The sequence below is a fragment of the Ursus arctos genome, unplaced genomic scaffold (genome assembly GCF_023065955.2).
Source record: "Ursus arctos isolate Adak ecotype North America unplaced genomic scaffold, UrsArc2.0 scaffold_8, whole genome shotgun sequence".
Classification (NCBI taxonomy): Eukaryota; Metazoa; Chordata; class Mammalia; order Carnivora; family Ursidae; genus Ursus; species Ursus arctos.
In genome coordinates, this window is record NW_026623100.1 from 56052397 (window position 1) to 56077114 (window position 24718).

The following is a 24718-nucleotide window of genomic DNA, read 5'->3' on the forward strand; positions in this document are numbered from 1 at the left end:
ATTTCTTCTTATTTGTGTTTTGTAATTCCAAACATACAAAGGATCCAAAACAAAATATACTCAAGAATAAATTTGTTTCCCCAAGGATATTCGCCAACCCAGCGAATTAAATTCCCTTTGTTTGAGCTTTCTTATATTATATTTCTTATATTAAAAATGGCTTTGCTTTGACCTGTAGAATTTGGACACATGGACTCATTAAGGTATAAGAAATGAGTGACAGTCTTTTATTCTTTGAAGCATTCTTCCTACATCTCATTTAGAAACATGGTATCCCTTCATGGTATTTGTTTTCAAACAAAACGTTAAATTATATTGAATTAGAATTTATCATGTTCAGAAGCACTGCACTTGGTAGATTCCCTTATGAAATCATCAGGGAAAGTTTACTTTGAATATATGTAAAATATAAAAATACATAAGAATAGTTACTGTGCTATCTACTAAATATGTTTTTCAGTGAATGTGACAGACAGGTGAAATGGGTCAATAATATCTTAAAAATCAGTTGTAACGTATATAGAGGCATAGGAGGATCTAAAAAGACCACGTAAGTTCTGAGTACTTACCACAGATGGCAATGTCCGTTCGTGGGTGCTCTAGTAATCGCTCTTTCCCCTAATGTCTTTCCTGAAAAACAAATGTACTCACATTTAGTACCTTCACGCGAGCTGGTGGAGGAGTGGATTATTGCATTAGGTCAGTGGTTCCCAAAATATAGTCCCAAGACCGGAAGTATCACCTGGGAACTTGTGAGAAAAGCGAATTTGGGACTACAAGGGAGACTCACTCCCTAACAAGGTCTGGGCTCAGCAATCTGTCTCAACTGCTAGCCTCTAGAGATTCGCTGTACGCTCAAGTGTTGAGCTCACTGGCTGAAGTGATGTAACCAGGTGCAAGAAAAGTCCCTCAATCGTTATTTGAAAGCAAACAAAGTGCACGCAAAAACCAAAAGCAGGGAACAGAGTGACTAAGTCCATATCAAGGGAAGGCTTCCCAGGGAAGTGCTACCTAGTCACGCACTATAATGAACAGGCTCGGTCCGTAAATAATCGTCCCAAATCATTTCCCTTGGTTTTAGGGTAACTTTTCATAGTGTCATAATTACTTTGGATAGAGGTTTGTCTGTTGGCCTGAAAAGTCAAAATGCTCCTAACAAAACTGAACCGTCTGAGAATCCTTCTCAAAAAGGGGCTGCTTTGTCTTACACCATCTCCTTGTTTTTGCTGTTGTGGCCTTGAAGAGAATACCCAGGGATCTGCAAAATGCTCTTCTAAATAAGTGGCTGAGATCACCTTTATAAATAAGGATCTTTTATTCTAAAACCATCCTATTTGTTCATTTGTTAAGGGGGTGCACTCTGTCATTTACAGCTCTATCCATTAGAACCATCTTGTGTAGAAATCTACCTAAACCAGAGAAAATTAAAAAGTGAAGTGTTTGAACACTAACTGACGGTACACCGTATATTAAAAGAACGATTTTTAAATAAACGGCTGAAACACATAGTTTTAAATATACATTTAAATATTAGAAACAAGATCAATATTTTAGCTACTTGGCCAAACGAACAAAAAGAGCTTTGAGCGGGTACCACACGCCTAAAATAGAAAGTCCATTACCCTGGGACTATAAAAGGGAGCTGGGTAGTCTGCAGCCTGGTGTTGCAGGCTCGCTGATGCGGTGGAGTCTGAAGGGAAAGCTGGTGCCCTTACAACGTGGTACTTCGTGATCTACTTGAGGCACTTGTAGTGATCATTTAATTCCGGAAATTATAATAATGTTCCTTTAGATAGGAGATTCATATTGTATTTGGAATACAAATTATGACCAGAGTACTTCAAAGGATGTGCTGCATAATACTCCACGGCAGCGTGAGTACACCGAAAGAATTCTGCACCCCGCCCCCGCGATCACACCTTCCCTTGGCTTAACACTGTTTATGGGGAATAACGTTCCGCACTTCCTCCTCCCTCACGCCGAGTTCCAGTGTCCCCCAGTGCCGGTCTGGGCTCGAGCATACTGTGGCGTCACCTTTCGCAAGCACTCACTACCTGAACCCTGAAGTATGACTGGGCTGTCTTGATGTTCATCTTTCTAGCAAGCTCCTTAGTAGCGCATCATCTGAATCACATTCACCTCCCTCCTCTCTCCCGTCACGCCTCCCTCCACCCCTCATTTTAACATTGTTCCTGGACACGGTAATTTCAAATAAATATTTCTTAAATGGATAGGAAAAAGAATTCTTTTTACTATATTTCAATATCTGAATGAATGCATTTGAGGCTTTCGCCCCCTTTTTTTGACATCATAAAAGTTTCTCTCCTTTTTAAATAGAGCCTCCACTCCATTTTTGTCCCCCAGTTTCCTCCAGCCTCTTTTTCCATTTTTACCACCTCATACATTAACTCAATTAAACTTCTACTCTGTTTAAAAATAGAGATCCCAAGTAATTTCACCCTGACTCTTCCCTCCCTGGGAGAGCCTTCCCTGCATCGACCCCCAGCCCCTGCCATCATATCTTGCTGTTATTACTCTTAACGTGCTGCATTCTCCTTTCCTCACAATGGGTTTCCGTCTGTTTCTTTATATGTATGATTATTTCAATAATACTGCTTCCTCCACAAAGCCATCGGCTGGTCTAGAGTGTGAGAACATGTGATTTTGCTATCATTTCTAATCTCCTATCCACTCAGGCGGAGCCCTGAGGCTCAGGGTAGGGCAGGGACTTACAGGGAAATAAAAAGTATTTCATATTGATGAATGTTGAAACAGTTTACATAGATATTCTGTGATTTTCTCAGTAGATACAAACATAAATCAGTTTTTTCTCTTTGTGCGAAAGTCATTGGGCGAGGAAATCCACAAGTGGAAGGTGTGTAATTACGAGTGTGGAGATAAGACCTTCTTGGAAATAAAGATGACAGTGAACGAGACTGGAACGAGGTCTGTGGTATCATTATGCTTTGCTGTTTCTTAATGCTATCTTAGAGAAAGAAAGCTTGGAAAAGAGGAGGTTCGGAATAAAAGAAGAATTAAAGAAGTTTTGATTTGAGGTTACTAGGCTGAAGCTCAGAGAATGGCAGCTAAGGGGCTTTTTGCAAGAAAGGGTTTTGATAGTGAGAGCCAAGGTGAGACAGATATATATATATAGGAAAGATCCGACATTCCGGCTGTTTTTCTTCTGTTGTTACTATGGAAAATGTCAGAAATATGCAAAAAAAAGTCTAGTAAACCACCATGTACTATATGCCTTAGTGTAAACGATGTCAACTCAAGGCTAATCTTGTTTTATCAAGACGAATTTTGGAGAAAAGCAGGGAAGCCTGAGCAGCTCCTTCTCTGGCGCCTGAAGTTCTACATTAAGGGAGGCAGGGAGGGTGTTCTTGATTGTGCTAAGACAACTGTCCTCTGCCTCTTTTGCTCCTCAAACATTACCTCTGAATGTTTCGTCTTTCTGTGATTTTTATAAACTTTCATATCTGAAGTTTGAGTTTTTCAGTTGCCTATTCTAATATGCTCAAACTTTTTTTAAAAAGAATATATACTTTAGTCCTAAGAAATCCTTTCTGTCCTTAGACTGTATATTTTTCAGTACTAGGATATATTAAAATAGATTAAACATATTGGTTTTAGCTAAGATAATTTAACTTCGATTAAAATTCATTAGTGGGTTATTGTAGATAATGATTGTCACTTGAGGAATCGATCTGTCCAAATACTTACCGATATTAGCATAATGTTTCTTTTCTTGAGCGTTAGTAGATAGCTCATACATGTCTCCGTAAGCACGAGCTAACCGCCAAATAAACTCTATTTCATCCCTAAACTGAAAAGAAAAGATAGAATGGTACATTAGATTAGCTCAGAAACTTAACCAGACTATAAATGTTTTCCACTGTAACTTTTAAAAAATTAGGCAGGTGTACTGATATTTATAGATGACTGAATCTATTCATGTGCATACAACATTTTAAATTCAAATATTCATGGCTACAAAATGTGATTTAATACAGCGTGACATTTGGATCTTAAAACTAACGAGTGTTATCCAGACACGGGCTCTACACCAACAAGGAAGAGAGAACTGATAGGTGCCGGAATCTGTAAGTTTTCCCTGGATTGCCGTGTCCTCTTTTTATTTTCCTTTCTAAGTTACCTACCGTCAATATAATGCCTCAGTGAGCATTACAGATCACATATACTCAAACGAGCAGTCCATTTTTAACCTAAGTTACCTACAAATATAATCATAATCATTGTGTTTAGAGTTGCTAAATCCTCAAATGATTTAAGACTTAAATTGCTCACAGGAAAGGAAGATTTCTTGCTCACTGGGATACTGAGAACTTTTCTTTTTTATTTTCTCTTCCTTTTCTTCCTTCCTTCCTTCTTCCCTTCCCTTCTTCCTTTCTTTCTTTTCTCCTTCCTTTCTTCTTCCCTCCCTCTTCTTCCCTTTCTTTCATTTCATTTTATTATTTATTTTTTATTATTATGTTCAATTAGCCAGCATACAGTACATCATTAGTTTTTGATGTAGTGTTCAACGATTAATTAGTTGCATAGAACACCCAGTGCTCATCACAACACGTGCCCTCCTTAATATCCATCACCTGGTTACCCCATCCCCTCACCCCCTCCCTTCTGTAACCCTCAGTTTGGTTCCCGGAGTCCAGAGTGTCATGGTTTGTCTCCCTCTCTGTTTTCTTCCCATTCAGTCTTCTCTCCCTTCTTCCCCTGTCGTCCTCCGTGTTATTCCTTATGCTCCACATACAAGTGAAACCATATGATAATTGTCTTTTTCTGCTTGACTTACTTCACCTTTCTTCCCCTTCTTTCCTTTCTTTCTTCCGCTTCTTTCCTTTCTTCCTTCTTTCCTTCTTTCTCTCTTTCTCTTTGGTGGTAGTAGAGGGAGGGATGGGCTTTCTCAATTCAGCCCAACATTAAATGTTGAAAAATGACCATTAGCAGAAACACACTGAAAACTGATGGCTGTTACACTAATAACTGTAAGATGGAAAACTTAAAATGTAGCTTTTCCTGCCCCAACAGAAGCAGTAGGTCTTATTCTTTATTTTATAAAGTACATCTTAAATATGGCAAATTAATAAGAATCAAAGAAAAACAGATGTGTATAATTATATCTCTGGTTCTCATTTTCATGATCTTAGAGCCTAATAAACTCTTATAATTTACTTTTTGAAAGTTACAGTTAGATTATGGAAATATTTTGCATCAACCACTTGGCTTGTGTAAACTGTAACACAATTGCTACAGTCATAACATGAATGGGATAGCAGATTAAATTAAAATTAAAACTATACAAACGTTATTGTCTCATATCTCTTACCTTTTCTTTGTGATCACAAAGTAGTTCAAAACTTTCCATCTTGCTACATTCATTCATACGTAAATTATCAGCCTTCTGAAGAAGGACATCTAAATTTAATTCCTCTATGTGTGTGTTAAATGCCTTAGGGACTGGAAAATTCTGTTCTTCTGTGTCAGTATTAGCTGTAATATACCTAAAATTCAGAAATAGTAAATAATGATCAAATCTCTTGATTATTATATAATAACAGCCTGAGTGATTCTTTTAAAATACAAGCCAGTATGCTGTGAATACAAGAACAGATGAGCGACTGGTGAAATAAAAGAGGTCAGAACTTGATCCGTCCATATAAGGAGCTGTGGTGCATGACGGAGCTGGCCTGTCAGATCACTGGGAAAATAAGGGAAGGGCCAGGAAAGAAAATGGCTATTCCTATGGAAAACAATGAAAATGAATCTCTTCCAGACACTATTATAAAAGTAACTCTGGATGATAAAAGGAATTGAGTGTTAAAAATAATTTTCTAAACCCTAAGTAGAAAACTATAGGTGAATATCTTCTAGTTTTGGGAGCAAAAAATTTTCTTAACCAAGATATGAAAGCACTAACTATAAACAATTAATTATGAATGACTCATCAGTTTAGCTATATTAAAATGAAAAACTGCTGCGAATCAAAAGACAATTTCAAAAATATAAGAACACAAATTAAAAACCAGGAATAGATGTTTTGCAACACACACACGTGGAGAACATTGATATCAAGAACACATAAATGCTTTCCTAAAATTAGATAATAAAAGACGCAGTGAACTCAACAGAAATATGCTTGAGAGATATAAATAGGCTTTCCCAAATGAGAAAATACATAGAGTCAATAAACATAAGAAAAGATGTTCAACATTCACTAGCAATTAGAGAAATACAGATAAAGACCACAGAGAAATATTATGTAAAAAGTCTGACAGTACCAAATGCAGGGGATGAAGTCAATCCACAGGCTCTGATATGAATGCAAACTGGTGAACCCAGCTGGGAAAGCACTTTGGAGTTATCTTTTATAGTGAACTTTCACATGCCCTAAGACCCAGTAACCTGGTCTCTTGCATATGTGCAAAAAAAGATATGCATAATAGAGACAGCAGTACTTTCAAATAGCAAACACCAGGAAACAACCTAAATGCCCATCAAAGAGTGAGTGAATATTATACAACAGTCAGAAGGAAAGAAATACAGTGATGTGCAAAATATGAAGGAATCTTAACAAACTTACTAAGTGGAAAAAAAAAGCTCTTAAAACTATATACAACACAATCCCCTTTCCATAAAAACAATCAAAATTAAATATGCATCTTAAGGAATATACACACACTGCAATAAAATGATATATTAGAAAAGGAAGGAATGAACAATATAAATTATACATTCAGGGTAATTATTACCTTCAGGGGAGGGAAGGCAGGGAAGGCAAATGGTTTGATAAGGATTATTGTTTAGGTTCTATCTTTTGTTTTAGGAGGTAATTTCATGGAAGCTTTTACATTATTTATAATAACTAACCAACTGAATAAAAGTGACACACGCATGGACCAGTCCTCAGAGTTTGTAAGAGCTAAAAGTAGTTTTCAACCCAATTCTACGTACCTGAGATATAATAAGAAAATGATAGCCAAAAGGAAGTAACTAGTTTAATATCAAACATAATATTCTTTAGAGCAAAAAGCATTAAATTTAAAGAGGGACACCAAAGCTAAATGGTACAATTTATGATAAAGAAAGGGCAGTTCTAGACTTCTATGCATCTAAAAACACAAGTCTCAGATATACAGAAAACATAAATTAACACATATAAAGAGAAATTGAATCCACTATCAGAACGGTAAATTTTTAACATAACATTCTAAGTAATTGATAAAGTGTAATAAAAAGTGAGGGTACAATTTAAACACCAAAATTAACAAACTCAAATCCAACCAACACATATAGAACTAGACACTGAGTCCCCGGAAAACAATGTCATATGGAATATCTATGAATTAGCCGCATACACAAGGCACAAAGCAAGCCACAAATGGTAACAAACAATCTGTTGTGTAGACCATATTTTCTGTTCACGATGCAACTAAGTTAGAAATCACCACTAAAGAGTAGGTGAGAAAACACCCAAATTTAAAAATAATGGAAACATTTCCATCTACATGCCCACTAGAATGGCTAAAATGAAAAGACAAAAAATACCAAGAATTGGTGAGGATGTGGAGCCAATGGAGCTCTTATACATAGATGATGAGAGTCTAAATTGGAAAAACCACTTTGGAAATATGTTTCGCAATACATCCTAAAGCTGGCATATGCATACTCTATGAATCCAGTCATTTCACTCCTAGGTATAAACCCAGTGGAAATGTCTACATATGTTTATCCAATCATAATAGTCTGTAGCTGAAAAGTACCAAATGCCTATCAAGAATAGGAAGCTTATGGGGCGCCTGGGTGGCACAGCGGTTAGGCGTCTGCCTTCGGCTCAGGGTGTGATCCCAGCATTATGGGATCGAGCCCCACATCAGGCTCCTCCGCTATGAGCCTGCTTCTTCCTCTCCCACTCCCCCTGCTTGTGTTCCCTCTCTCGCTGGCTGTCTCTATCTCTGTTAAATAAATAAAATCTTAAAAAAAAAAAAAGAATAGGAAGCTTATATACTGTGGTATATTAACACAGTGGAAGAGTATTTAGTAGTGAGAATGGCCTAAACCACACACAACAAAATGGATGAATATCACAAGATCATGTCAACTGGGAGAAGCTAGACACAAACGAGTACGTAGGGCATTATTTCATTTAGATTAAGTACAAACATAATTTTAACTAACATATGCATTTGGAAATCAAGACGGGTTTTCCTATAGCTGCCAGGGAGTGACTGGATGAGAGTACGCTGGGAATATCTGAGGTATTGTAATATTCTGTCTCTAAATCTGGGTGCTGACTTTACCACTGTGTTCAGTCTGAAAATCCATCTGTGTACTTGTTATGTGTATGCTTTTCCGCATGTACTCTGCATTTCATAAAGTTTAAAAAGAATTTTAAAAAGATACATCTCATGCATAAGAGAATGTAAGAAAAGAAAGAAAAGCAGAAGTTGTTATAAACAGCATCAGGAATGAAACAAAGCGCCATTGTTACTACAGATGGAGCATAGATTTAAATAATGGACTACCATGAACAATTTTATGCTAATTAATTTAAACTTTAAAGTGAAAGACAACCACCTAGAAAAATATAATTGGCTAAAACTGCTCAAGAAAAAAACCCAATCAATCAGTCTAGAAAATGAAATAAAAGGTGCCCATATTGGAAAGAAAGAAGTAAAGTTATCTCTAATCACAGATGACATCATCTTGTTCATATAAAAATCCTAATGAATCCATAAAAAGCTTTTATAAGAACTAATAAGAACAAGTTCAACAAGATTGCAAAATACCAGACCAACTTATAAAAGTCAGTTGTATTTCTATACATCTAACAAACAATCCAAAAATGAAATGAAGAAAATAATTTCACTTACAATGTTATTAAAAAAAAAATTAAATTCTGCGGCGCCTGGGTGGCTCAGTCAGTTGGGTGTCAGACTCATGATTTTGGCTCAGGTCATGATCTCATGGGTGGCGAGATCAAGCCCCGAGTAGGGCTCTGGGCTCAACAGGGAGTCTACTTGAGATCCTCTCCCTCTGCCCCTCCCCCCACTCATGCTCACTCCCTCTCTCCCTCTCTCCCTTTCTCTCTCTCTCAAATAAACAAAGAAATAAATAATCTTTTTTAAAAAGAATAAAATTCTTAGGATTGAATTTAACAAAATATGTGCAAGACTTATATACTGTAAACTATCAAACATTGCTGAACTTAAAGAATAGGATCTAAGTATATGAAAAGAAGTCTTGTGCTCACGAATCAGAAGATTTAGTTATTATGATGGCACCTTTCCCCCAATTTATCTACAGGTTCAAAGTAATCTCTATTAAATCTCAGCTGACAACATTTTCCCCTCAAAATTGACAAGCTGATCCTAAATTTCATGTGGAAATGCAAGGAACCCAATAGAGCCAAAATAATGTTGTAAAAGAAGAACAAAGTTAGGGAATTCACACTTCCAGACTTCAAAATTTACTATAAAGCCACAGTAGTCAAGACAGTACTGGCATAAGGATGACAGACATATGGAATAGGGATTAAAGGCCTATTAAAAATTCAGAGTCTAGAAATAAACCCTTATGTTTATGGTCAATTTGTTTTGACAAGAGTACCAAGCCAACTTGGTGGAGGATACAATTTTATTTTCAACAAATAGTACTGGGATGAATAGATATCCACATGCAGAAGAATGAAGTTGGAACTTTACCTCACACCATATATAAACATTAACTCAAAATGGATCAAAAACATAAATGTAAGAGCTAATATTATAAAACTCTTAGGAGAAAACATAGGAGTAAATATTTGTGACCTTGGACTAGGCAATGGTCTAGCACAAGTGACAAAAGAAAAAATAGATAAAAAAGATTTTACAAAATTTTAAACTTTGGTGCTTAAAGGAAATTTTCTTCACTAAGAAAACGAAAGATAATTTAAAAATGGAATAAAATACTTTCAAGTCATATATCTGACGCATATCTAACAAGTATATCCAACAAGTACACAGATGGATTTACAACTCAATAACAAAAAGACAATAAATTCAATTTAAAAACGGAGAAAGGACTTAATAGATATTTCATCAAAAGATGAAAATAGCCAAAGAACACATGAAGAGATGCTCAATATCATTAGTCATGAGTGAAATGCAAATCAATATCATTAGTCATGAGTGAAATGCACATCAAAACCACAATGAATTATCACTTCACACCTTTGAGGATGGCTACAATAAAAGAGACAATAACAACTATTGACAGAGATGTGGAAAAACTGAAACCCTCCTACATTGCTGATGGGATTGTAAAATGGTGCATCAAGTTTAGAAAACAATTCAGTAGTTCCTCAAAATGTTTAACATAGACTTATCATGTGACTCAGCAATTACACTTCTAAGTAAACATCCAAGAGAACTGAAAAACTATGTCCACACAAAAACCTGCATAGGAATGTACATAGAAACTTATTTGTCATAGCCAAAAAATGAAAACAACCCAAATGCCCTTCATCTGATGAATGGGTAAACAAAATGAGTAAACAATGGAATATTATTTGGTAATACAAAGGAATGAAGTACTATTGCATGATACAACATGAATGGACCTTGAACACATTATGCTTAGTGAAAGGCCTGTGCATGAAATATACAGGATAAGCTAAGCCATGGAAACAGAAAGTAAGAATAATGGTTGACAGGGCCTGGGGATGTGGGAAGCTAAAGAATGAGTGGGTACAGGGTACATGGCCTTTTTTTTGAGTGATGAAAGTGTTTGAAAATTAGGTAGTGGTGATGGCGATACAACTACGTGAATAAACTAAACCCCACCAAATTGTACACTTTAAAGGGGTGAATTTTACAGCATATGAAGACTATCTCAATAAAGATTTTATTTTTATAAGAAAAAAGAACAAAAATGTGACTATTACTATAGCCATTAAATAAATTAAACCAGATTCTGTGTATCTATTTCAACACACACACACACACACACACACACACAGAAAGAGAGACAGAAACAGAGAGACAGAGAGAGAGAGAGTCAGTTTCTCTCATGGGGAATTCTATCAAATATCCAAAGAATTAGATTTATTCAAATTCTTCTAAGAAATTCAGAGGGAACACCCTCAGCTCATTTTTTGAAGCTGGTAAAACTGACACCAAAATCAAAGAAGGATAGTATAAGAAATGAATATTATAATGTCTATAGACCAATTTCACACATAATATAGATGTAAAAATACCAACCAAAGATATCAAAGACATCAAAAATATCAAAAAACTGTAACAAACATGAAAGAATGCCTCATAACCAAATTGGATTTCTCCCAGGAATTACAAGCACAGTTTATTGAACATTAGAACATTTCTTTAGCACAACAGATAGAATGAGAAAAACTGCATGATCATTTCAGTGATTACCAAATTTTTTTCTCAATAAATTCAGTTCCATTTCAGGACAAAGAAATAGCAAACCTGTGAACAAGGAGTAGAAGGGGACCTCTGAACACAAGGTTATATGCCAAAACTGTAATACATTTCACACTTAATGATGAAACATTAGAAGCATTCTCCTTAAAACGAGAAATAGAAAAGGATGTTCAATACTGATGCTTCTATTCAACAATGTACTGCAGGTCCTGTTAGCACAATATTAAAAGAAAACAAATAAAAATTAAAGAACTGGGAAAGAAGAAACAGAACTATTATTATTTAAAGTTTATGCAATAGAATAAAAATCCTATCAGAATTTACAGGTAAGTAAATAAAGCTAATTAACATTTATGATCAATTTTTGAAAATCAATCATGTCCTTATATCTATAAAACAAGTTAGGAAATGTAATTTCTTTTTCTTTTTTTTTGAAGGTTTTATTAATTTATTGTCAGAGAGAGCACACAAGCAGGGGGAGCAGCAGGCAGAGGGAGGAGGTTGGCAGGGAGCCTGACATGTGGCTCAATCCCAGGACCCTGGGATCATGACCTGAGCCAAAGGCAGATGCTTAACTGACTGAGCCACCCGGGGATCCCTAGAGAATGTTATTTCATAAAATGTAACATTTACAGGAAAAATACACAGTATCTGGGGAAAAAAATTCCACTTTTTTTTTTACGTTTCTACAGAAAACTTAAAAAAAATATTATTTGAGGACATTAAAGAATATCTAAAAAATGGACAAAGATCCATAGATAGAAAAACTTAACATTATACCAATTTTGCATGGCCCTAAATTTAACTACACTTTAATGCAATTCCAACCAAAACCACAATGGTTTTTCCTTTTAAGAACTTACCCGACTCTAAAATTAATATGGAAAGGCAAATGCAAGAAGAGCAAAGACACTTTTTTTTTTTTTTAAAGATTTTTATTTATTTATTTGACAGAGATAGAGACAGCCAGCGAGAGAGGGAACACAAGCAGGGGGAGTGGGAGAGGAAGAAGCAGGCTCACAGTGGAAGAGCCTGATGTGGGGCTCGATCCCAGAACACCGGGATCACGCCCTGAGCCGAAGGCAGACGCTTAACCGCTGTGCCACCCAGGCGCCCCAGAGCAAAGACACTTTTAAATAATAATAAGGACTACAGCATAAAGGATAAAGCTATAAGAAGTCAGTGTGTTATTGACATTAACAACAGACAAACTGGCCAATAAAACAAAAGAGAACACTGAGCTAGTCTCTTCCCCACATTTAGAAACACTCAAGTGTGGGGAAACTGTTTTCCTACTTTGCATAGGAATCTTCTACTTACAACTGGGCATTTATCAAAAATTATAAGAAAGTTTTGAAAGCAAATTTTAAAAATAGGGTATATCTAAATAGGCATGGCAAAATGCAAACATACGTCTTAATTTTGGGTTACAGCTGAGATTTGTATGGGGGCAAAAAAAAAAAAAAGGCAATTCACAGGTTATCTGATATCAAACAGAATTTTCCAATACTCTTTCAGCAGGTCTAGAGAGATTCTACCATAAAATGTCAAATTTACTTACAAACATTTGCAACTTCATGTACTTTTCTGGCCCTATTTTCTGCTCCCAATTTGAATAAGAACTATGCCATTTCCCCTATCCCTTCATTTCCTCTGCATAATCAATTACTTGCTTCAATAGCAACAACAGCATCTCTGAAGGTATCACTGAACTATTTAAAGAGAAAATGATATTATTTTCTATGAAAGTAAAGTAGCGTATTTACAAAAGTCAATTAGTAGTGAGTTGTATCAGAATAGGCAAAAACAAGTCTGGTTACAGTATGGCATCATCTCACCATATCAGGCATCCTGATTTAGTTCCTTTTGCTCAGCCTTATCCAATACCTCACTTCCCCCCACTTCTTTTCCCCCAAAATATATACATGCAAAAAGAGACTGATGTCAGCAAGAGAGTGAAGAGGAAGCTCTAGGTCCTCATTCCCACATGGAAACACTAGATGGACAACAGATAGAATGAAACAGTTTTGTGGGAGATTTAGAAGCTAGTCAAGGATTTGCAGTAATGAAGTGAATGCCAAATCAAGAAAAAGCCACACTCAGAATGGTAGGAAACTTCATGGTGTTTCTGTTCATCCTTGCCTCATCCCTCCCTGGCATCATATAGCACTGATGGGAAGTTTCCAATTCCCAGCTCCTCCCTTGGGGCAGAAGGAAAAGAGTGGATCTTGTTTGCAACATTCTGGCATGTCTAACGGCTTCCTGGGAGACTGTTTTCTGTTTTGCTTGCTTCAGAGATCAGACAGAAATAAAGGCATCATTTGGATATCAGATTGGAGATCACCAAAAGCAGTGGCAGGCACTGTGGCATGTGAGAATTACAGGGGGACTGCAAACTCCTGGGTGCCTTCGTGCAAGAGATTATGGGGAGAGGAATACAATGAGACATCTAAGAACAGGAGTAAGACTCACTGAAATTAAGATATTTAAAAACAGTCACGTATGTGGGATAATTAGGGGAAAAACACACACACATGGGCCCAGGGAAAACTAGTGCCTAGAAAAGACCCGAGAAGTCCTTAAGCCCTCACACTGGGCTAATTAGTGAGGGTCTTCTGCTGCATGGAGCCAATCTACAAAGGCTAGGGTATGTGGCTGTTTTTTCAAATGTGCAGTTTTCTTTTCTTTTCTTTCTTTTTTTAAGTAGGCTCCATGCCCAGCATGGAGCCCAATGTGGGGCTTGACCTCAAACCCCAAAATCAAGACCTGAGCTGAGATCAAGAGTCAGAGGCTTAACTGACTGAGCCACCCAGGTGCTCCAAAATGTGCAATTTTCAACAAAAGATCAGAAACCATACAAAGAAACAGGATAAGATGGACTATTTAAATGAACAAAATAAATTTCCAGAACCTGACTCTAAAGAAATACAGGCTTTAGACTTAAACAATTTTAAAACAACAGTTGTAAGTGTACTCAAAGAGCTAAAGGAAAATATGGAGAGAGAACAAAAGAAAATCAGGAAAAGAGTATATGAACAAAATGAGAGTATCAACAAAGAGCTAGAAATTATTTTTTAAAATAAGACAAATTCTGGAGCTGAAAAAATAAAATCAGTAACTTGAAAAATTCACTAGAGGGAATCAACAACATATTCAAACAAGCAGAATAAAGAATCAGCAAACTTGGGGCCGCCTGGGTGGCTCAGTCGTTGGGCGTCTGCCTTTGGCTCAGGGCGTGATCCCGGAGTCCTGGGATCGAGCCCCACATCAGGCTCCTCCGCTATGAGCCTGCTTCTTCCTCTCCCACTCCCCCTGCCTGTGTTCCCTCTCTCACTGGCTGTCTCTGTCAAATAAATAAATAAAATCTTTAAAAAAAAAAAAAGAATCAGCAAACTTGAAGACAGCTTAGTTTAAATTCTTGAACCTGAAAGGTCAAAAATGAAGAAAAGTTAACAAAGTCTAAGAAACTCTGTGGACTAACATAAACCAGACCAATATATGTTATTAGAACACCAGAAGAAGAAGAGAAAAAGGGATAAAGAGCTTATTTTGGGGAATAATGACCAAAAACTCCCCAAATTTGAGGAAACATATGGATATACAAATGCAGGAAAGTCAGAGAATTCCAAGTAGGATAAATTTTTAAAAATCCACATACTCCCTTGAACTGTAGGAAGTTAAAGACAAATCTTAAAAATCTTGAAGACAGTAAAAGAAAAACTACTCATTATATCTAAGGGATCTCCAGTAGGATTCTCAATGGATTTCTCAGCAGAAATCTTCTGGCCTGCAGGCAGTGGGATAATATATTTAAAGTGCTGAAAGATAAAAAAAAAAACCTGTCAATCAAGAATTCTGTATTCAACAAAACTGTCCTTCAAAAATAAGAGAGAAATTAAGACATTCCCAGATAAACAAAAGCTGAGGGAGTTCTTTACCTCTAGACCTGTTCTATAAGAAACAATAAAGGGAGTCCTTCAAGTAGAAATGAAAAGACATTAGCAGCAACTTGAAGGCATATGAAAATATAAAGTTTTCTGATGTAGCTAAATACATGGATAAATATAAATACCAGTATTATTGTAATTTTTGGTTCGTACTCCACTTTTTATTCTTTTACAGTATTTAAAAGAGAAAAGCATAAAATAATGATAAATCTGTTTATGGCTACATAATATATAAAGATATAATTTGTGACATCAATAACTAAATGGTGGGTGGAGCTGTTAAAGAAGTTATTGTATGCAATTGAGGTTATACTGGTATCAATTTAAAATAGATTGTTATAACTTTAGATGTTATATGCAATGCCCATGGTAAACACAAAGAAAATATCCACAGAATACACACCAAGGAAATGAGAAGGAAATAAAAATATGTCATTACAAAAAATAAAGTAAATACAAAGGAAGGCTGTAACAGAGGAAATGAAGGCCAAAAACCTATAAGACATACAGAAAACAAATAGTAAAATGGCAATAGTGTGCTATTCTCTATTAATCACTTTAAATTAGTAATTATTTGGGGGCACCTGTGTGGTTCAGTCAGTTAAGCATCCAACTCTTGATTTCAGCTCAGGTCATCATCTCAGGGTCATAAGATCCAGCCCCAAGTTGGGCTCTTCGGTCAGGGGTGGGTGGGGTTGGTCTGCTTGAGATTCTTTTCCTCTGCCCCTCCCCCACTCATACTCGCTCTCTCTCTCAAATAAACAAATAAATCTTTAAAAAAAGCAAAATAAATTAGTAATTATTTGGTAACTCATTTAAATTACTAATTAATTAATTAGTGATTAATTTAAATGTAAATGGATTAAATTCTCTAATCAAAAAATGCAGGTTGGTATAATAGATTTTAAAAATCAGGATTAACTCTGTACTATCTATAAGAGACTCACTTTAGCTGAAAACACATATGAGTTGAGTAAAAAGATAAAAAAGATGCTTCATGTAAATAATAACCAAAAGAAAACAGGGTTGGCTATACTAATATCAAACAAAATGACTTTAAGTCAAAAAGTTACAAGAGACAAAGAAGGACATTATATAATTATAAAAGACTCAATTTGCCAAGAGTATGCAACAATAATAAACATATGAGCACCAAACATTAGAGGTTCTAAATATTTGAAGCAAACATTGACAGAACTGAAGGGAGAAACAGACAGTAACATAATAGTAGGAGACTTCAATATCTCACTTTTAATAATGGATAGAACAACCAGATAGAAGATCAATAAGCAAACAGAGGACTTGAATACCATTATAGACCAATTTGACCCAACAGACAAATACAGACTACTCCACTCAACAACAGAAGAATACAATTCTTCTCAAGTGAACATGAACACTCCCCAGCATACATCAAATATTATACTGCAAAACAAGTCTTCATTAGTTCTAAAAGATTAAAATCATACAAAGCATCTTTTCTGATTGCAATGAAATGAAAGTATAAATCAATGGCAGAAGGAAAACTAGAAAATCACAAATATATGGAAATTAAACAACACACTAAAACAACAAATGAGTCAAAGAATAAATCACAAGGGAAATTACAAAATATCTTGAATGAAAAGGAAGCAAAACACAGTATACCAAAATGTACAGGATACCGTGAAAGCAGTGATAAGGGGTGAATTTATAGTTATAAATGCTTTCATTAAAAAGGTATCAAGTCAACAACCTAAATTCATAGCTTAAGAAACTAGAAAAAGAAGAGCAAACGAAACCCAAAGCTAGCAAAAGAAAGGAAAAAGATTAAAGCAGAAATGAACATAATTGAGAATTTAAAAAAAGGAAAGAAAATCAATGAAACCAAGGGTTGGTTCTTCAAAAAGATCAACAAAATTGACAAACCTTAAGCTAGACTAAGAAAAAAGGATAGAAAATCAAATAACTAAATTCAGAAATGAAAGAGGAATATCCCCATCAATTTAACAGAAATAAAAGGGTTATAAGAGAGTACAATGAAGGATAACATGCCAACAAATTGGATAACCTAGATGAAATGAACAAATTCCTAGAAATGTACAACCTACCAAGTCTGAATTAGGAAGAAACAGAAAATCTGAACAGATCTATAAATAGTAAGGAGACTGAATTAGTAATCAAAAACCTCCTAACAAAATGCCCAGGACCACCTGGCTTTACTGGTGAATTCCACCAGACATTTAAGGAATTAACCAGTATTCCTCAAACTCCCCAAAAACCTGAAGAGAAAGGAACATTTCCTAGCTCATTCTATTAGGCCATTATTCCCCTGATCCCAAAGCCGTACAAATACACTATAAGAAAAGAAAACCAGACCAACATCTTTGATGACTATTGATGCAAAAATCCTGAAAGAAATACTAGCAAACAGGATTTGAAAGCAATTATACACTATGACCAAGTGGGAATGCAAGGATGGTTCAACATATGAAAATCAATGTGATACACCACATTAACAGAATTAAGGGGGGAAAAACCTACATAACCACTGATGCAGAAAAAAAGCACTTGACAATATTTAACACCTTTTCATGATGAAAATGTATAACAACTTGGGGCACCTTCCTGGTTCAGTAGGTTGAGCATCCGACTCTTGGTCTAGGTTTGGGTGTTGATCTCAGGGTTGTGAATTCAAGCCCCATGTTGGGCTCCACCCTGGGTGTGGAGCCTACTTAAAAAAATGTGTAACGAACTAGCAATAGAAGGAAACTACCTCAACATAATATAGGACATATATGAGAAGCCCATAGCTAACATCATACTCAGTGGTGAAAGACTGAAAGCTTTTCCTCTCACATCAGGGACAAGACAAGAGTGCCTGCTTTTGCCACTACTATTCGCCACTACTATTCAGTACAGTACTAGGAGTCCTAGCCAGAGCAATTAGGCAAGAAAAAGAAATAATAGACACCTAAATCAGAAAGGAAGAAATAAAATGATCTCTTAGCAGATGACATAATCTTAAATGTAGAAAATCCTAAAGATTTCACACACACACACACACACACACACACACACACACAGAGTAAGAATTAATAAACAAATTCAGCAAAGTTTCAGAATATAAATCAATTTGTAAAAATCAGTTGTGTTTCTATACATTAACAAGAAGCAATCTAAAAAGCAAATAAAAAATGACTATAATAGCATCAAAAAGAATAAAATACTTAGGAATAAACTTAACAAAGGAGATGAAAGATTTATATACTCAAAACTATAAAACATTGTTGAAAAAAATTAAAGAAGACATGGAAATTCCACGCCATGGATGTGGAGACTAATATTGTTAGGATGTCAATATTTTCCAAAGCAATTTATAGATTCAGTGCAATCCCTCTCAAAACCCCAACAATGCTTTTTGTAAAGAGAAAAATCCATCCTAAAATTCATGTGGAATCTCAAGGGACCCTGAATAGCCAAAACCACCTTGAAAAAGAATAAAGTGGAGGTCTCACACTTCCTGATTTTAAAACTTATTACAAAGTTACAGTAATCAGAATAATGTTGACTGACATAAAGTCACATATATACATCAATGCAATAGAACAGAAAGCCCAGAAGTAAACTCTCACATATGTGGTCAAATGATTTTTGACAGGGGTGCCAAGATCAATCAATGGAGAAAGAGTAGTCTCTTCAACAAACGGTGCTGGTAAAACTGGATATTCACATGCAAAAGAATGACATCAGACTCTCTCCATACAAAAATTAAAAATTAACTCAAAATGGATCATTTACTAAATGTAAAATCTAAAACTATAAAACTCTTAGAAGAAAACATAGGGGAAAAGCTTCATGACATTGTGTTTGGTAATAATTTCTTGGATGTGACAACAAAAGCACAGGCAAGAGAAGCAAAATAGATAAACTAGACACCAAAATTAAAATAGATAAATCAGACATCAAAATTAAAATAGATAAATTAGACATCAAAATTAAAATGAAATTTTGTGCATCAAAGGACACACTCAACAGAGTGAAAGGCGCCCATACAATGGGAGAAAAGATTTGTAAATCATATATCTGATAAAGGGTTAATATCCAGGACATATAAAGAACTCCTACAACTCAACAACAACAAAAAGCAAACAACCCAATTAAAAAATGGGCAAAGGACTTGAACAGACATTTTCTCAAAGAAGATATACAAAAGGCCAATAAGCACATGAAAAAATGCTCAATGTCACTAAACATTAGGGAGATGCAAACCACAATGGGATATCACCTTATACCAATTACGATGATTACTGTCAAAAACCAGAAAAGAACAAATGTTGGCATCGATGTGGAGAAACTGGAATCCTTATGAACTCTTGGAGGAACATAAAGTGGTGTAGCTGCTATGGAAAAAATATGGCAGTACCTCAAAAAAATTAAAAACAGAATTGCCATATGATTCAGTAATTCCATTTCTGGATATACAATCAAAAGAACTGAAAGTAGGGTCTTGAAGAGATATTTGTACACCCATGTTCATAGCAGCATTATTCACAACAGCTAAAAGGTAGAAGCAACAAAAGGCCTATCAACAGATGAATAAATAAGTAAGATGTGGTCTATACATACAAAGTAATACTGTTCAACCTTAAAAGGGGAAACTGACACGTTATAACATAGATGAACCTTGAGGACATTATGCTGAGTGAAACATCTGTTACAAAAAGACAAATATCACATAATTCCACTTCTTTAAGGTGCCTAGAGGAATCAAATACACATAGAAAGTAGAAAAGTGGTTGCCAGAGGCTGGGGGGATGGGAGAGTACGGAGTGATTTTAACGCGTCCAGAGATCTGTTTGGAAGATGAAAAAAGCTCTGGAAAAAAATGGTGATAACGGTTGCAAAACAATATGATGTACTTAATGCCACTAAACTTAAAAATGGTTAAGACAGTAAATTTTATGTGATGTGTATTTCACCACAATTTTAAAAAATGAAGTAGAAAAAAATTTTTTTACGATACATGCTAAAACTTGGAGAAAAACACGAAAGTAAAAGTAACATCTTAGCCTGATGATACAGGTTTAGAGGGCATTTTATCATGATATATAATTGAACATAGGGCCAATTTCTTTCCTCTACAAAGACTAACTATATTCTAACAAGTATTTTAAATTGTCTATATGCCTTTTTTCAGTCATTAGTTATTCTGATAAATATATCTATAGACTTTGATATAATGGGAAAAAACTGAAAGATATTTACTCAAAAATAAAATTTTGGGAGACACTTTTTAAAATAAAATTTTTATTTAAAAATTTTTTAAAGGAAAAATTTTGGAAAAAATCTGAAAAATATTCACTTTGAAAAATAAAGACTATATGCATTTATTACCTCTGATCTCAGAGTTCTCTGAAGTCTCAGACATGCACACACAAATGTGTATTAAAATTATTTAGTTAAAATACCTGGTTTCAATATATTCTATATATTTCCATTGTAATATTTTTTACTCATCCTTTGATCCTTGTATTAGTAAAAATATCATCTGTCACTGGGCTATCTGGCATGAGAAATGTAGCTTACAAGGCTGATACAAATTAAAATTTGTGAATTTCTGAATATAGCTCTCTAGATGACATAGGTAGGAATACTGTCTTTAATGACTACGGTAGGATAAAAGAAGATGTTAAAACGCTCAGAGAATGTCACACATCTAGAAGACTTATATATCAATGCTTGATGTTATTTTCGGACCACAGAAATCTTACAATAATCATCCAGAAATCTGAGACTGGTCAACCTGTCAACAATCTGTTAAAAGCCTGCAACAGATTAATAATCTCTGACTTCCAAATTCCAAGAATGTCAATAAGCTATCATTCCAAAAAAATAAAATAAAATAAAGCAATTAAAGTTAAATATAGACTGCAACGTGGAGGTCTTTTTTCTGAAGAGGCAGTGAAGCTTAGTGAGATTGGAGACTCTTCTAGGAGAGCTGAGCCGTGATTTCTACAGAGCATGCTTGGTGGAAACATTTCTGATTTGAGCCACCCTTCTAAGAGAGGGGAAAGTCTGAGGTGACCTTATTTTAGGAATTGCATTGATGAAGATCTGTCTTCATCATGAGACGAAATAGTAATGTTTTCATCTTCAAAGGACTCTGAAGCAACATCCTTCTGAGGTGGGATAAAGCAAGTAGCGTTTTTTTTTTGTTTGTTTGTTTTTTTATAAAATGAAGAAAATCCAACATTACGGAAAACAGGGGCAGTTATCCCGAGAGGGATGCTGTTGAACCACAGGTGGAGAATGATCTGTGTGGTGACTTTGGGAACGGGATTAAAGGAAACTTTCCTTGATTGGCCTCCTTCTTCAATATCGGTGCCGGTTTCATTTAGTTGACAGGTATAGGAAATAACACCTAGAAGAGAAGTTAAGGTTGTTGTGCTGTGTTGACAGGAGTTTTCACCCTCAGAGTGTGTATAAGTTGAAGAATTAGTTTTTGTCCCAAAACTCATAAAATGTATAATGTTATATTCAGGAGAACAAGAGTTTAGATATTTTCCAGGGCCAGTAATACTTGAGTTTTTAGAAACTATTCCCATTTCTTCTGCATTAAAGATTCTACGACCACTTGATTGAAGATCAAAAAAACTAGCATTCTCGTAACAGGAAATTACACTTAGTTTAGGGGAAGTGAAAAAACCTTGGGATCTAAGGCCAAGATGGTCTGAGGAAGATTTTAAATCACTGAAGATTCTTTTCTCTTGAGAATCAAAGTTAGCTCTACTGTGTTGATGGCCGGGGAAAATATTGCTTTTCTGAAATCTAGCAAGTAAGGAATGTCTTCTTCCAGAGAAAGATGAGCGAGTAAATAAATTTGAAGGTACATTTTTACTTTCTCTATACGAACTGATGTTACATATTGCAGACAGACGAGCTCTTTTAGGATCAAGAGATAGAGTTCGATGAATAAAAGAAGAGGCTTCATGCTTCAGGGGGTCTGAAGTAACTTGATCTGCAGGATAATTTGGATGCAAGCTCTGGTCCTGTTTGCTGCGGCTAGAGTGAGAAAAGTGTCAAATGAGGAAAAAAAAATAGGGAGCAGAGGTGGAAACCTGCCAAGCCTCTTGAAGAGTCATATGCACTTTATCAATATGGAAACAATAGGGAATGAGAAAATTATGGTAGCTGAATGGATGGTCACACAGGTGTACCCCCTCCAAAATGCCCTAGTCTAAAAGATTCTCTCTACTTACATAGCACCTGCCCCATCTATTAAACCTTGGGAAGATCAGTTGAAAGATTCAGGGAAACAAGCAGAAAGACAGACGAGGGGAAACATACAACAAGGCACGAGAACGAAAATATCCCCTGAAGGCAAGGAGAGGGCTTCCTCTTTTAAAAATAGTAAATCATAGTATCTGTTTGAGATTCTTGAACTACCATATTTAAGGGAGTTAGGTAGAATAAATGTATGCCCTGTTGACTAATACATTTTAAAATATTAACCATGGATGAAGCAGGACCTCTCTGGAAAGAATACTTCAGAAAAACATCCAGATAGGCCTCGTACTCAGTTATTGCGGGGAATTAAAGGAAGCATTAAAGCTGGGTTCATGAGCACGTCAATGTTCTTCAGCTCATGAAACATATGGCACGGTGGGGGTTTTTCTTTTCTTTTTAAAGGCTTACCTTAAGCATTTTCCCATACTGAATTTAATCCAAAGTAAATCTCTCCCTTCCTTCCTAAGCCATCATCCTTAAGCCACAAAATGCCCTGTGTAGGTGGAACAGTTGAGAAGACTGAACGCTTCAGCTGCGTGTGGAATGAACATGGCAATAACACAGAATGTGATGACAGCAGACTCTAGAATCTCGTGACATCAGGTTTGCATAAAACTGTTCTGCGGCTCGCCTTTCTGAAAAGCTGCAATTCACAGGCCGAGGGGGAATGCGTATTCTAACTTCACCATATTCAAGGAGTCAGCCAATAAATCAAGGCGGGAGAAAACAGGATGGAGGCAGTAACGTATATAATATCTGCACAATCTTTTGCTTGGGACTGACTCTCTCACTAGCCGCCCTACACACCCCTGGCTTACTAATTCATTCTACTTTCACATGAACACTTTTCACCCCAGGTTTTTATACCCTCCAGTGATATGGAAAAGCCACCATTACAGACTTTGGTCCAAAGATATATGGAGAAGGGAAAAAAAACAAAACAAAGCAACCCAAACCTAAATAGCCAACATCACTGCCCCCCCAGAACGAAATCAGCTTTATCTATGTTGGCAGTAAAGCATGCCGTCTGATCGCGTGGGCCACATGCCCCAATAACAGAGATCTGCTGGGTCACTGTTTCTAACTCCTTGACACAACTCATACCCATTTAAAGACAAGGGTAACAGAGTTATCAGAAAACAAATACCGTCCTCTCCTTTTCCAAACCACCTTGGAGCCCTATCCATATAATAGGTACGTGTGTCAAGCCAGCGATGACATAAAACACTGCCTTGAATATAAACTTTTTTAGTTCTTGATATCCTGAATACCCTGCTACCGTAACCTTCTGATTTTGTTCCCTTCCTAACAATCTTCTTTGGGAAACCTTTGAACAAATTACTTTTCAAAGGCCTAATGCGCTCTCATTTTCATCATATAATTGTCAGTTTGGTGATCTGATTTTACCCTACATAGAAGCTAATATATTCATCGGTTAATGTCTCACACATGGTTCTTAGGGGTCAGAAGAAGAGGACTTTATTACGCACAGCGAATCCCGCGGTAGGATCACTGACATATTTGCGCTGGTCCTCCCAGACCCCAGGTCCCACAAGGGCAATGCAGAGAGCCTGGAGATTCATCGTTTGTACAGATTCATGTTACAAAGCAAGGAATGCTGAGCTTAGGGAACCCACTATATTTACCCCAAGCAGTAAGCAAATCTGCTAAATGTGCTGCTGGTCCTGGAGGGGAACATCACCTCATTCCTCAGGGTTTTTCCCCACAGTCCTGACATATGGCCTAGCCAAAGAATGGTCAGACATGCAGACCTCATACCCTTCACAAATATTAACTCAAAATGGAACATAGACCTAAATATAAAATGCAAAACTATAAAACTCTGAGAAGATAACACAGGAGAAAACCTAGATAAATCTGGGTCTGGCAATGACTTTTTAGATAGAACACCAAAGGCATGTTCCCCCACTTCCGCCCACTCCCTCGGTACTGGTTCCAAAAGGCTCTGCACTCTACCTCTTCACTCTTCCCATGCGATACATTCTGCCCGAGCAACGCCGTCCCTCCCTACAGCATTCAGCATCATACACATAC

General features: G+C 36.1%; 1 protein-coding gene across 14 annotated transcripts in view; it reads right to left on the minus strand.

Annotated features, from left to right (window-relative positions):
- Nucleotides 1-24718, minus strand: part of RMDN2 (regulator of microtubule dynamics 2) — a 69311-nt gene that overhangs the window by 29002 nt on the left and 15591 nt on the right. For 12 of the 14 annotated variants that reach the window (XM_057309033.1, XM_057309038.1, XM_048222626.2 and 9 more), the window contains exons 3-5: nt 5351-5525; nt 3727-3829; nt 570-630 (exon numbers count right to left, since the gene is read on the minus strand). In XM_057309033.1, the coding sequence (XP_057165016.1) occupies nt 570-630; nt 3727-3829; nt 5351-5525 (339 nt within the window). Of the gene's footprint in view, nt 1-569; nt 631-3726; nt 3830-5350; nt 5526-14235; nt 22439-24718 lie in introns of those variants that run through there. The other 2 variants (XM_048222624.2, XM_026479092.4) reach the window with 1 other exon arrangement.